At 39.8% G+C, this 14390-nt stretch overlaps 2 protein-coding genes, 1 long non-coding RNA gene and 1 pseudogene across 3 annotated transcripts; 3 read left to right on the top strand and 1 right to left on the bottom strand.

Moving 5' to 3' along the window:
- Positions 1-263: 263 nt before the first annotated feature.
- Positions 264-755, top strand: LOC145219507 (protein FAM200A-like). Its single transcript, XM_080086867.1, has one exon. It carries the CDS (start codon positions 264-266, stop codon positions 753-755), a length of 492 nt encoding a protein of 163 aa, XP_079942993.1.
- A 141-nt stretch (positions 756-896) lies between these two features.
- LOC145219506 (uncharacterized) lies at positions 897-3641 on the top strand (annotated as a pseudogene).
- A 3246-nt stretch (positions 3642-6887) lies between these two features.
- Positions 6888-9130, top strand: LOC145220133 (uncharacterized). The gene is made up of 3 exons (XR_013858004.1): positions 6888-6988; positions 7071-7647; positions 8096-9130. It is a non-coding gene; the product is annotated as an uncharacterized LOC145220133 (long non-coding RNA).
- Positions 9131-10169: 1039 nt separating this feature from the next.
- Positions 10170-12565, bottom strand: LOC145220103 (uncharacterized). The gene is made up of 2 exons (XM_080087395.1): positions 10591-12565; positions 10170-10400 (listed from the first exon to the last, which is right to left on the bottom strand). The coding sequence occupies exon 1, from the start codon at positions 12054-12056 to the stop codon at positions 10908-10910; it is 1149 nt and encodes a 382-aa protein (XP_079943521.1). The 5' UTR covers positions 12057-12565; the 3' UTR covers positions 10170-10400; positions 10591-10907.
- Positions 12566-14390: the final 1825 nt, after the last annotated feature.

Below are 14390 nucleotides of genomic sequence, written 5' to 3'. Positions count from 1 at the left end.
GCTATCAAGAGGCAAAGTGCTTACTCGTGTACACGAGTTAAGACAAGGACTTCTTGTATTTTTTGAAGCAATGAAGCCGTCACATTTTTGTGACCTCTTGCAGTGTAAATTTTGGATTGGCAGATATATTTCAGCATCTCAATATTTTGAACACCAGTATACAAGGAAAAGGGAAAAACGTTCTTACATCCACTGACAAGATAAAAGCGTTTCAGAAAAAATTACACGTTTGGAAAAGTGCAGCGATTAAAGGTAGTTTAGAAATGTTCCCATTGGTAACTAATACTTGCAAAACTGAAATCCTTCCACTTGTAATTGAACATTTATCAACTTTAGAAGAAAAAATGAATTTTTACTTTCCATCACTTATTAACACTGCGCAATATGACTGGATTAGAAATCCTTTTTTAGAAAGTACCTCTGAATATAGTTTAACACTGACAGAAGAAGAAGAACTGGCAGCTGTGTCCACAGATCGTGGATTGATGATGAAATACAAAGAGTGGTCTCTTGAAGCTTTTTGGATTTCTATCAGAAAAGAACATGTCGCGATATCTAAAAAAGCACTGACTGTTTTATTGCAATTTTCAACGTCATATTTATGTGAACTTGGCTTTTCTACCCTCGCCACAATTAAGTGTAAAAAGAGAGGAACTCAGGAATGCATCGATGAGGAAATGAGAGTTTGCCTCTCAAACATAAGACCGAACATTGAGAAAATCTCACAGGCTCATCAAGCACATGTTTCCCATTAATAAAAAGATAATTTCTTTTTTTTTTGAGTTTTATTTATTTGACTTAATTATGACATTTTAGTGCATTTTTATATAAAGTGTGCCCAGAATTATTTGTAGTATTGTAAGTGCGCTTAGACTAGGGTTGCCATACGTCCGGATTTTCCCTGACATGTCCGGGAATTCACTGTTTAAATCTGCGTCAGGGAGAAATGCTAAAATGTACTTAAAAGTCCGGAATTTAAGAAAAAAAAAATACACAATATATATACAATTATGTCCAACACAAAAGTCAAAACTCCATTGCAGAAAAATGAGGGCACCCGTTTCTAGTAGTTAGCTGCAACCGCGTTTATACCGGGCAACGAAAAGGGAAACTGGCGGGGCGCAGGTTGACGCACAAGGTTACTTTTTTGTTGTGTGTGTGTGTGCGTGCGTAACAATACCTCTTGGTTACTAGTTGTCTAACAAAGAGTTACAGAAATAAAAATCCGCATCTGAAGAAAACAAAACATTCAATGCTACTTGGAAACGTGTAAGTTTCATTTGCTTTCACTGCTGACGAAAATAGTTTTCCAAGTGTAATATGCAAAAAACTAACTAACAATGAAAAGTCGAATATCGTGAGACATAAAAACGTTTTTATCGTGGCATTTGATTTCAAATTTAAGAAGGTCTTTGTGGCTCCCAGTGTTTTTTACCATGTGAAATTGGTCCGAAATTCGGACTCCAAATGGCTCTTAAGAGTAGTTAAGGTTGAGGACCCCTGATATATGTGCTTGTTGTTTTAAGAATAGTGAGAATAGTAAGTTTAGCCTAATATTGTCTACTAAACAGAAGCTGTGCAGAAAGTTAATTAACAAGGATCAGAGTATCGTATCTAACGTTTTCTCGTGTCGCCATCCGTGTGATACGTACAAAGCGCCAGCCGTTAATAAATACGTCGGCAAAAATTTTACGAGAACTTGTTTAGTGCTAAAATGCCAAGTTTGTTATTGGTTTATCGTACTGTTGCAGTGTTAAAAATGGCTAAGCGAAAGTGTAAATTTACGGATGAGATGAGAGCAAAATACACCTGTTTCAAAAAAGGTAGAAATGAATGGGAAGCAGAGTGTTTCGTTTGCAGGCCAGGAACATTTATCTCAGTTTCACACAAAGGTGGTGCAGATTTAAAATCACATCTCAGTTCTTTTGAACATAGCACAGCAGTAAGAGGAGCTTCTGCATCAACTGAAGTAACAAGCTATTTTGCCACAACAGGGAGTAAAACGGAAGATCAAGTTAGTGCTGCCGAAGGTACATATGCTTTCCACACAGTTAAACACCACAACAGTTTTTTGTCAATGAATTGTACGTCGTCTTTGCTAAAACAAACGTTCCCTGATTCTGAACTGGCACAGAAGTTTTCCTGTGCCCGCACAAAGACGGAAGCCATTGTTTCATCTGTGCTTGCTCCGTATTCGGTCGATTCTGCCTTGAAAAGTTTTGAAGAAAATGATATTGCTTATTGTTCTATTGCAACAGACGGCAGCAATCATGATGGATTAAAGTTGTTTCCAGTACTTGTGCAGTATTTTGACTGGAAGAATGGTGGTATGCAGTCTAAACTGATCGAATTTACAAGCCTAATGAGACCGCTGATACAATTGATACGTAAAAGAAACATTGGAAAAAACTGGTCTCTCAGAAAAGTGTGTGGCGTTCACAGGGGACAATTGCAATACAATGTTTGGAGGATTGAGGCGTAATGAACTTGGTAACAATGTGTTTGCAAAGTTAAAGAAAATGTTACGCACATCGTTGGTTGGGGTAGGCTGTCCAGCCCATATTTTAAACAACTGTATCCATTATGGAGCTGAAAGAATGAGCATCGACATTGAAAATATGATCAACAAAATATATCAATATTTTTCTATCTACACAGTTAGAACAGAACAACTGAAAGAATTCTATGAATTTGCAGAAGTTGAATACAAAAAACTTCTTTCTCATAGCAAGACTCGCTGGCTCTCTTTATTTCCTGGAATCACAAGATTGATAGATATGTTTATACCATTGAAATCCATCTTTTTGTCCCAAGAACGTCCACCTACAATCATCAAACAATTCTTTAAGAATGAAATGAGTGAGATATACATATGGCATATGCACTCACTAATGTCTGTCTTTCACACACATATTCAATCAGTGGAAAGAGCAAGCAACTCAGTTGTAGAAGTGCTGACATGTTTGGATTCGATTCAAAAAATTCTTGAAGAAAGAAAGAATCAAAGCTTTATGTGCCTTAAAGTTAAAGGGCTTCTTTCTCAAAAACGCACTGATGGATACGGAACTGAAGGTAAACACTTCCTTTTCGAAGTTGCTAATCTTTATGAAAATTGTTTGGAGTATTTGAACAAGTGGATGAAGCCATTAGAAGAGTTTAACTGTTTCATATGGATGTCCTTAAATGAGATACCAAGTTGGAACACTGTTGAAATTTGTGTAGAATACCTGACAGGGAAAGGAATACAGGTAGACGATGCGAAATGTTTTGACCAAGTTTGCAATTAAAAGTCATTTGTTCAAAGTTGCATCAGCGATGACGAATTTACTGCACTGCCAGCACATGAGAAATGGTGCAAGTACTTTCAACTGTCCAAAAATCCTGCATGTTACTCAGAACTGCTAAGGATTGCACAGTTTTTTTTTGCAGTGGAGCCACACAACGCAAATGTTGAGCGAATTTTTTCACTAATGCAGAGTCAGTGGACAAAAGAAAGAAATAAGATGACTGTTGATGCAATGAAAGGAATTTTAACACTTCAATACAACTTCAAAACCATGTCATGCGGGGAGTTTTATGTGTTTTTGAAGTCCAACAAGAGCTTGTTAAAGAAGATCAGATCTTCGGACAAATATGATTAAGAGAGTTTTGTTTAAAAAGTGATTTATATGTAGGCTACATTAGTCCTCTTCTAATTTCCGTTGAAAAATGTTGCAGTAGTTCTCTGATACCTTTCGTTTTAATAAAAGTTAATGTTTAACAACGTACTTCCGAATACTCTAAATTTATTCCGTAATAAAAGTGTGTGGATTATAGGCGGTGGCGGGGAGGCTTTGTTGGGTTTGTCAAGCACGTTGGCGGCCACCGTGGATATTTAGGTTTGTTTGTTGCGGTATGGGTAAGAAGAAAATCAGTAACGATTTTGCTTTCAAACAAGCGTGATGCGTAAAAACAACAAAACATGGCTTAAAACTCTAACCTGTTTAGGTTATTACCTTGTTTATGACGCCAAACACACAATTGTTGCCAGTCAATGTTTAGCCATTATTGTGAAAATGCAATTGTATTGTAACAAACGGTTATTTTAGGTAATACAAAGAAACAACAACGTGACAGCAAAGTGTTTTGAATAAATATTATTTCAAAAATTCTCTTTTCTAAGATTTTGGCAAACGTTGCATTCTATTGGAAGTTAATTGGGTTCTGAGTTTGTCTTGTGGTTGCATACGCGTGCGTGACGTCATATTTTACGTTCGCAGCATGTGGTTTGGATCGCAAAAAAAGGTCAACGCAACTGAGATAAGTTTGTCAGGGGTTGTGTATCATAAAATATGGCAACCCTAGCTTAGACTGTAAAAAGTTTGAGAACCACTGCTCTACAGGCTTGGTTAACCATTCGGTGCATCATCAGTCAAGCTTGGCTTGGCCTTAGTAGTCAACTTTAGCCTCTTTCCCCAGCATTTGTAACAATCACAAACTGGTTGCTTTTAAAATGCATCGAAAAGTGTGTACAAGTTTTGTTCAGAAAGTTGTTTACCTCACTCAGTTTACTGTCATCATTTGGTCTCCATTGACTTCACCAACAGTTAACAAGCAATTTTGTCTTCATTCCTTGTCATTAAAGTCTAAAATCTGTGTAACTTGCTATTTCATCGTTATCTGAACAACTTGGGGCGTCAAGTGGGCATTTCAATTAACCTTTATTTAATATCTTGTTTTGCAAGCCCATGTGAGGCGAGACCTATTTGAACCTTTAAAAACTGTGTCGAGAATGAGCTTGAAAATAAAATCTAACGGTATGTTAGTGAACAGACTTCAAACGTTGCCATATGGGAGCTGCCCAATCTCTTGTATTGCGGATGTAAACACGATTGAGTCTGCGAGGCTGAATCGTATGTGAAACTGCCATTTGAATGGGCCTCATCGGTAAACGGGGGTTGTGTACCGTGGGCAACCCATGCATGGTGGGATGCATCATGTGGTAGTTTGTGTTGTGTCCTCCAGAGCCTTGGCCTTCTTCAGATATCAAAAACAATTCCGAAACCCACACAGGTTGTGAATTGTATCGTGTTGCTTGCCTCGGTTTTGAAAGTAACGCCAGGTTTTTTTTCTTATAGTCTACTTATTGTAATGCTTATTCAAATAGAAACATAAACTGAGATCATTAATAAACACAGTCGCAGTACATATACACAACTTTTTTTACCAGGACCTTCGCAGATAGCCATATTTTTTGATCAGGTGCATGAAGGTACATACATGTAGGTCAGCAATCTCAAACTGCTTTGGGGGCAAAAACAAATAAGCCGAGGGCCGAACTATCGAAACATTTGTTACAGTGTAATGTCAACAAACTTATTACCACAGGAAATTTTCACTGATGCCATTAGCTTTGTTAAAAAACAATGTTGTAGTAAATAGCAAACTAATATACAGTGCAACAAAGTGAAAGAGTCAACTGTGCTTTTATTGCTTTGTGTGGAAAAATGCCATACAGTGACACAACAAATGCAATTGCTGATTTCAAAGATGTGGTATTTCGATCATGCCATTCAAACGTATGTACCACTACTAGAGAATGACTATATTGTGTAAACTCACTGGTTCGACAAGGTATTTCGCTTGAGTAAAACACATTAAAAGTTACTTCGCGGGCCGCACAAATACCCTTGGAGGGCCGCACCCCGAAGTAGGTCTTGTATGGTGTAGCTAATTATATGGTATAAAATGACACATCGCATTAACTTTTTTTGTATTTTTGAACAAGTATAAATAACATAAACATGAAACAAGAAAACAGCAAATAAAAAACAACAACTCTGTACAATTGAGATGCCTTTTTTAATAAAAGTTCCATTAACAAGTTGGTCCCTTTCATCAACAGAAATAAACTTACCATAAAAAGTTTTTGCTATTGTTGTGGTTTTAGAAATTTTATGGTTGGTGCCAAGTTTGAGCAAGTGGAAACTTTGTTAGTCAAAGTTTTTAGTTTGATAAAGTGGAAACTTTGTAAGTCCTGTCTTAAACCACAACATACATTATATAACACAGGGGTGTCAAACTCGTGGGGTTCGCGGGCCACATTGCAGTTTGAAAATTATGCCGTGGGCCGCATGTGATTTTTAATCTAGTTGTATACACTTAAACAACCTTTTCGCTACGACGACCGCATCTCAGATCCTTATTTCACCAACGGCCGCCAATTATCTGCTGGTTTTTGTTTAAAAATTACAAGAAAAAGGTTTATATCATATATATACCACCTATTGACGCCCCAAAAGCCCAGATTAATTTCCAACTTAATGTACAGAATAAGCTCCACAACGTGCAGACCAGCAGTTTTAACCCTATTATTACGTCATAATCTATATTGTGACGCTTTTCGCACCTGTCGCATTGTTTGCACACAATACGCCTACAAAAAGTCTGTCGCAGATGGCTACTAGGCAGGTAATACTCTTTTCAGTAACACAAAATCTGTTTAGGGCAGTTTGAAAATCAAAAGTTTTGGCAAAGGAGTTTTAATTACATCACGCCTGCCAGTACATATATTTAAATGTGGCCGTACGGCCGCGGGTTACACACCCTTGACTGAAACTTTAAGGAACGGTTTAATTACTATCGTTTCTATTCATAACATATGACTTTGTATGTATAAGTTAAATTTCGGTAAATGTCTGTTTAAATAATAGTTTTTGACTTGAAAAGTAAGAAAAATTTAGTGTAATTAGATAAAAATCTGACAAAATACTGCAATTGTTGTTGACTGTTCGTGGGCCGCATTGGAGGGCTTCGTGGGCCGCATGCGGCCCACGGGCCGCGAGTTTGACAGGCCTGATATAACACACAGTGAATATTTATTTTGTTCACATACCCACAGACAATGTACACAAAGTAAATGTGAAAGAAAAACAAATTCTATATGCAACTGAGTGAAGTGTATGCAAGAAGTATGGAACTGCAGATGACAGCGACAGCATGAAATCTGGTCAGTTGTTACTTTTGTTACTGTAGTTCAAATTTGAAATTTCCTGAAATGGTTTAAAAAAGTCATTTTCTGTATTCTGTAGATGAACTGGATCCACTTTGCATACATGCAAACATCCACACCACAGCTAGTGTAATCTGGCTGGAAGGCGTGTTTTAGTGCTGTGTGCTGTGACAGAAAAAAACATTTAAATCTGCAGTCATTGAATAGCTTTCATTTGGATCTAAATAAATTAGAATCTGATTGACAATATCTACAATTAGAAAAACCTAATGACGTAGAGTTGGATTCCAAGGAATGAAATGAAAAATTTGGGTTGTCAAGGTGATTGGTTGAGTTGAGTTTGTTTCGCTTGGTGAAAGACAACGCAGTGACGACATCATTGCACCAAAACAATCACCAAGCCGGAAATAGCTGAGCAACGTTAAAACGTTATGAAGCGCAAAAAAGTGTCGGGCACAATTGGTGGATAGTGGTACAACGCGCTGCAGCTACATCGTATTATAAGGCTATGGTGGATGATGCATACAGGTGTTGCATAGCATCCATAAAAAACATTGATGATTTCGTCATACAACCATCCACTTTGAAACTGGTAGTCCATTGACTCCAAGGTTATTTTCGTACGATATGTTGACTTCAATTGCTTGAATTTAAAGGTAAGAGATGTGGTGTGGTCCTATTCCTAAACCGATTTCGCGGAGGTTTGGTGGTGCTGTCAGATGTGTGATGTGAAAATGTAGAGCCAACGTTTAGCGATATGCCAGAAACTTGTGTAAGGGGTTTTCATCATGTTTGCAAACTTGTCACATCTTGCAGCAAACTTGTTTTTTTTTGGGGGGGGGGGGGGAATTCTTCCGGAAATTGTATCAAACACTTGGTAAAAGTGATTTTTTTCGTTTTCTGTTTCCTAATCCTATTCAGCTTGATTTTAAATGTGCAATCACGTTTTGCAAGTTACATTTTGTTTCTGAGAGAACATTCTGTGTTGGCACGTCATAAATTAAAATTCTGATCTCTTCCAACATCTCAGTTATTTCCTTGATGTCTTGCTTGGTAGGTGTTTTTGGTTTTGTAATGTCTGACTCTGTATTTTCACTTTCACAGACAATGCAGGTTTTTAACTGATGTGTGCTGGACATCCTTGTTGCTACTCTTAAGTGATTCAACTATATCAGGATCCAAGGTCATGTAAACAGAATTCGCTTTCACAGAAAAAGCAGTACATTCAACTGATGTGAGCTGGACTACTGTTAAGTGATTTAACTATTTCAGGATCATGTAAACATTATTGGTGCGCCAATCAGGCAAGCTGTTCCAGTTTACGCCAGGACAGTGCTGGTTTTTGCATGGTAGGAAATGTTTGCTGAAGTCAGGACAAGAGCAATTTGAAGCTAAATGTTGATTTCTAAAGAAGACAGAATACTTACCTGAAAAAGATGCAATGGAGAAGGTATTGTTGCTGTTGGAAATTATGCTTTGCAGTTGAATATCATCCGCTGTCAAAATTCGCGTAAGGCAGTCAAGTGTCTCCGTCAATCCGCGTTGGCAAACTATGCAACTACTTAACACCACAGCATTAATGCAACCGCTGTCCAGGTGTTGGTGAAGGAAACGGATTACCACAAGCGAGTTGTCCTAGAGTCTTGGAACATCCATTAACACGCCAACTCAATGAACGAACAGAAACTATCGACCGCTATGACACCACCTAGCTTGTTTTATCACTGCGTTGGTGCGAGTTTGCAACCGCGCGATCTTCTTATCGCTGTTTTTTTGTGTGTTTTGCATTTCATCGCTTTATTGGAATTTTGTCCTGCAAGATATGTCATTATCCTGATGGAGGCGTTCTGTATGGGGCGTCGAACCGTAGATTGTTTACAATAAAACTGCTGGAAGGGCAATGCCTGGCAGCAATAGTCGATTTCTATATTATGAAGATTAGGAAACAAGTAAAGAATTTCCAGTTTCAAAAATTTGTACGTAGTGGTTTCTAGTTTCTACCTTGTCAGCTTGTGGCATACTTAAGTTTAACGTTGGTTAAGTTTTTCTTCTATGACCCACACACGGCTCCGTATTGTAATACGATAGTCGTCGTGCATTATGATTTTCCTTGTTTAACATCGCTAAATACAAATTTGTTTCTTATCTGCAAACTATGAACATTTCGCCGGAATTTTTCAAACCTATAAATGTATTTCACTACGCTCTTGTGGTAATTTTTCCAAAACAAAAACAGTTGGCAGGTAACTGACGCCCTGCCGTAGTGTGGAATGATTTTGTTACGAAGCAATTGGGACGCCAAACAATACACATTTCATATTTTTCATGCAACGTAGCTCGGCGTGTTTTTTAACCGGAGTGTCTTGAGAGATGAACAAGTCTGTCGCAAAATTATTGTCATGTGAAGAATGCACCTACTACCAAATATTTCAAGGCTTATTGACAAACACAAGGACCTCATTTTATTTATTTAATTGTTACCAAAATTACCGTCATCTACACGCCACATTTAAAAATATTCATAAACCTTTTGGAAAGTGAAGTGTAACGTAAAAAATTGCTTTTACAGCGCTAATATTAAGCCGCAACAAATTTCAAATAAAGTTGTGGTAACAATTGTCCTGTTTGCCATGTAACACAGTTGCTTGTTTTCATCCACTGCCTTCTTTTGTGTATGACTTGAAAATAACAATGGAGAAGCTTTTAATTGCCAGTCATTATCTAGCTTGCGTATCATTTTGCGACAAAGAGCGTATCGGTTTCCTCAAACTATCTCAGATTTTCACAACCATATGTTGTTCCATAGCGGCGAGTTGCCATTCGCTTGTAAGCATTCCCAAGCAAAAATTTATGATCGGGCCGTGTCCAAATTCGTAGTATGGCTTACTGGTGCAACCAAGTCTGGGTCGGACATGACAACCGTGTCTCAACCTTATATAAATGTATGGCTAAGGGTTGACATTGAAACACCCCCATGCACGGGGCGTCCGTCAGGATTACGTTTGGTCCATGTACGTTCCGTGCCAACGGCCATACAACGGTCCCCTTGCCTGGTCCATGGCTGACAGTCCCTGGCTTGTTGCGTCGTTACGCCACACTTTGCCTAACATGCCCCGAACACCCACCTTGCTAGCTTTTCTATCGGCTTTCCGGATGAGTCCGGACTATGACTCACATATTGCTGTTATTTTAATTTTATTGCCACAAGTACGAACGGAAAAGGGAAAATCATCAACATCAAACGTACGAAAAACTGTTGCTCAACGTCGACGCACAATATTCGCGCTGCAGTCGTCAATTTGTCAAAAGACAGCGGTTGCAGTTTAATTAAGGTTTTAGAAAAATGTCAATCGTTCACATCTTTACTTCCCCCGATGAACTGAGTTTGACGTGCGCCCGATGAAGATAGCTAAACAAAAAATAAAATAGATATAATCGATTTTACAAAACATGAAAATGCGCAGTATTTTGTTGAAACTGTTTACGGTTTAAACACCTTTCGCTTCAAAAAAAGATGGCTATTGGCTAACATGCAAACATAGAAAATTTTATGGTACAAATTAAGAGACAACGAAATTAATAGGGCAACAAGTGCTTACCTTTTCATACACAAATAAGGCAATAAAGTATATTCGTGAAGTGTATCCGAAAAATAGACTTTTACCTCAACAACTTAACTTTGCAAATATATAAGCTATTGCTGCCAGGCATAGTATCAAGTTTAAAGAGCTCTTCTGGCAAATCTTCGGGATTTTTAATCCGACGTTTCGACGTCCTATACAGGTCGTCTTCATCAGGGTAAATAACACTACTGAATGCGACTAGTACAGTGCACGATAAACAAAGGAAAAAAGAATAGAACGCAAGCACGTAACAACGCAACGAAAACACCGCGCGATAACAAATGATTGACCCTCTAATCTTTAAGCAGGTGCCTGTAGCACGCTGGAAGCATCACGTCTGTTTTGATGTTCATTGTGTTGACCCGTTGGTGAATATTCCATGACTCAAGAAATAGTCTTTTCCTGTAGTCAGGCTCCCGGGCCACAACAGAAGCCACATTGAAATCAATACGGTGGCCTTGTGATACCGCGTGATTGGACAGGGCCGACTTCTTTGCGTCGCTGTTGGCAACATCCCGCTGATGTTCTTTTCGGCGGGTGTTGAGTGACCTTCCAGTCTCCCCGATATATATTAACGGACACTCGGCGCAGGGAATAGAATATACAACACGACGTTGTTCAAGGGTGTCGATTTGATCTTTCGGGTGACTCAGTAGCTTGCGGAGAGTATTGGCAGGTTGAACGCCAACCGCTACGCCGAAGTCACGCAACATACGCCGCAGAATATCCGTCAATTTCGGTATGTACGGAAGTGTCACAAAACCCTCTGTTTTTGGATGGGTCACCTGTTTGGGACACGTTGCCCGTCCATCACGGAGAATCCAGTTGGGGTAGCCGTTGTATTTCAAGGCTTTGCGAACCTTAGCCAGTTCCGCCTCGCAGTCGTCGCTATGAGTGCACAAGCGTCGTGCCTTATCTTTTAGGGAACGAACCACCCCTCTTTTCTGGTATGTGGGGTGATGAGATCGAAAATTGAGATACCTGCCGGTACTCGTTGGCTTGTGGTACACTCTCGAGGACAAGACGCCGTCATCGGTTCTTGTGACTTGAACGTCTAAAAATGGAAGACAGTTTACCGATTGGAGTTCCATGGTAAACTGAATGCCTGGTTGCGCCTCGTTGAGATGCTGTAAAAATGCCTCAACCTTGTTCTTAGCAATGACACAAAAAATGTCGTCAACATATCGCCGCCAGAATCTTGGTGGGTTGGCAAATGTTGATAAGGCTTTTTCATCAAGCGCTTCCATTGTCATGTTTGCGACAACCACGGAGACCGGGGAACCCATCGCTGTGCCTTGAACCTGTTGGTAAAAGCTTCCCCTGAATGTTAAAAAGGATTGCTCCAAGCAAATCCGCAAACCGTCCACAATATCCAACGGGACCCATGGTGTTCTGTCTTTAAGGCTATGGTCGTTCAAAATCCTGGATGACGCGATGTCCATCGTCTATCGTACTGGATATGTCGAGTCAACAGGCTGGTGGATATTCACGACCATGCGGCAAATGCGCATTGTGTGGTTGTAGAAAGGGGTTCAAAGCTATGGTTCCCTCCGTTTCCTGTGTCACCACCCCCTCCAACCACTCTATTCCTCTAAGGCAACAACTGACATGCAAAAATTATGGCATATACGTGGCCACCTGCACCACATGCAAAGAATAATACGTCGGGCAAACGAAAAACCGTTTTAGCACAAGATGGAATGCACACAGATCAACGTGGCGAACAGGGGACGTAACAGACAGCAAGAGCGACAAGATGGCGTTGGCAAAACATTACCGGACATATCAAGGTGTTTTTCGGTAATATTTGTTGAAGAGCCGCCTATGCGCCGGTTAGATATTTGTGAGCGACCTAAAGGCGTCCATAAACATACAACCAATGATTTTGCCACGGGTAAAGTAATCAGCTTTCTGACACCTTGTACGCACGGCCCCTTATCACTTAAAGACGTCATTGCCTTCTAACGTGTGTTAGTTTTTTCGCTTGCTACCGGCGCCTTTATTGCCACCCCTTTTTTAGCAGTCAGTTAGCTTTGGTGTTTGTTGCAGACCTTCTCCATTGTTTTTCATCGCTTTAATCTGATTTTGCGGCTGTATTTTACCGTTTTAGCTTTTATGTGCTTTTATCGTTCTTTTCTTTTTAGACGGAAACTGACGATGCCCAAATAGGCGAAATTAATATTTCTGTTTTTCAAAAATAAAACATTACACTGACGCTGATCGTCTGCTGCTCTTTTTGAGTACATTTTGTATATATCTGATAAGTGTAGACAGATCCGTCGGTCACCGCCCTGTCACACAGGCTGATTCTTGTAGTTGCTATGACATTACACTTACATCTGACATGGAATCTAGAATCCCTGATCTGTGCAAGGTGGATCTATCAAGACCAAAGAAAAGGATAACCATCATCACCAAAGCTGTTTTCTTGCGAAAATGCTTAAAACACAACGTCCTACTCCCCTCAAACCTACGAAGGGGTGTAGATTTCGATCTTCTGCTCATTCAACAGAGACGGAAAATTACTAAACAACTAGCTCCGTGCAAAACTCTAACACTTCCTCAAGTTTTGCCTCCCTACCTTGGCGCTTGCTATCGCAGCTACAAAATCAGATATGAGCGCAAATTCAATTGGTTATGGTTCAAACAAGCTGAATCCCGCAAGCGTTTTAAGTCCGCGCTTCAGGGGACGCACATTCCACCAAACGTCGTTTGAAGAACAGAAGCGACAGAAACCGCTGCATCCGACGTAAATGTAAAGCTAATGCCACTGTTATGAACCAACAAGCCGAAGATTGTATTCTGAATAAATCTAGTGAGATTTTATCACATACGGACAAATTGCTCCTCTTGAAAGGCTTAAACTTTTCCCCCACACCTGACTGGACAAAAAAAGAAAAACATTTGGAATGGTTAAATGCACAATCCCACATTCGGAGAATAGAATGGGACAATGTTTTTGGAGATGATTTATCACAAGATGAGCATCCAATGCTGCCACCCAAACTAAAAATTCCGAAATTTTCAAGGCCTGACCCCAGCCTTCTTGACGAAAAAACTCTTGCCTATACAGAAAGTGTGAGGGTGAAAATGCGCACTCTTGGTTCTTCTGTACACCGTTTACATGGGACTAGAAAAAACTTAAACCTAGAATATCGCTCAAGCCTGCACAAGCTTAAACGACTTGTCGCGAAAAACGTCATAGTCATTTGTGAGACCGACAAAGATGGGAAAATCGTCGTAGTAGACTACTCCGACTTCTGCACTATTATGAGAAAAAGCCTAATGAAGTTTTCCAAATTGCCAGTAAGCCCTGAGGACTTCGACAGCTACCGAAGGCATATTTACCTCGAGTGCGAAGCATTGGTAAAAAAACTACACATGACCGATGTCATAGACATGGACATGCTGTTCCACACCGTAGGTATAAAAGCGACGGGTTCTACCTATCACCATGTTTCAGGACCTTCAGCCAAGTTTTTTAGCAACATCAAACCGGCCTATGCAGCTTGCCAAGTGCTCAGATATCCCGGTGAGATTAGTACATGCGGCAGGAAATACATCTCTGTCACGCATTACAGCACTACTGGAGTACCTTCTCAAACCGGTCAGCCAAGCCTTCTGCAAAAGTACTGTGAACGAATACTGCAAGGACAGCAAAGAATACCTTTTGGAAATTGAAAAGTGGAAAATGGATTACCAAGCACACGGCCACACGGATAGTTTAGTTATTGAGGCTGCCGACGTAGAGACCCTTTATCCAATCCTGGACCGAA

The sequence above is a fragment of the Phallusia mammillata genome, chromosome 3 (genome assembly GCF_965637545.1).
Source record: "Phallusia mammillata chromosome 3, kaPhaMamm4.hap1.1, whole genome shotgun sequence".
Lineage (NCBI taxonomy): Eukaryota > Metazoa > Chordata > Ascidiacea > Phlebobranchia > Ascidiidae > Phallusia > Phallusia mammillata.
The sequence above is the reverse complement of the archived record's forward strand: the minus strand, read 5'-3'. Positions and strand labels throughout refer to the sequence as shown.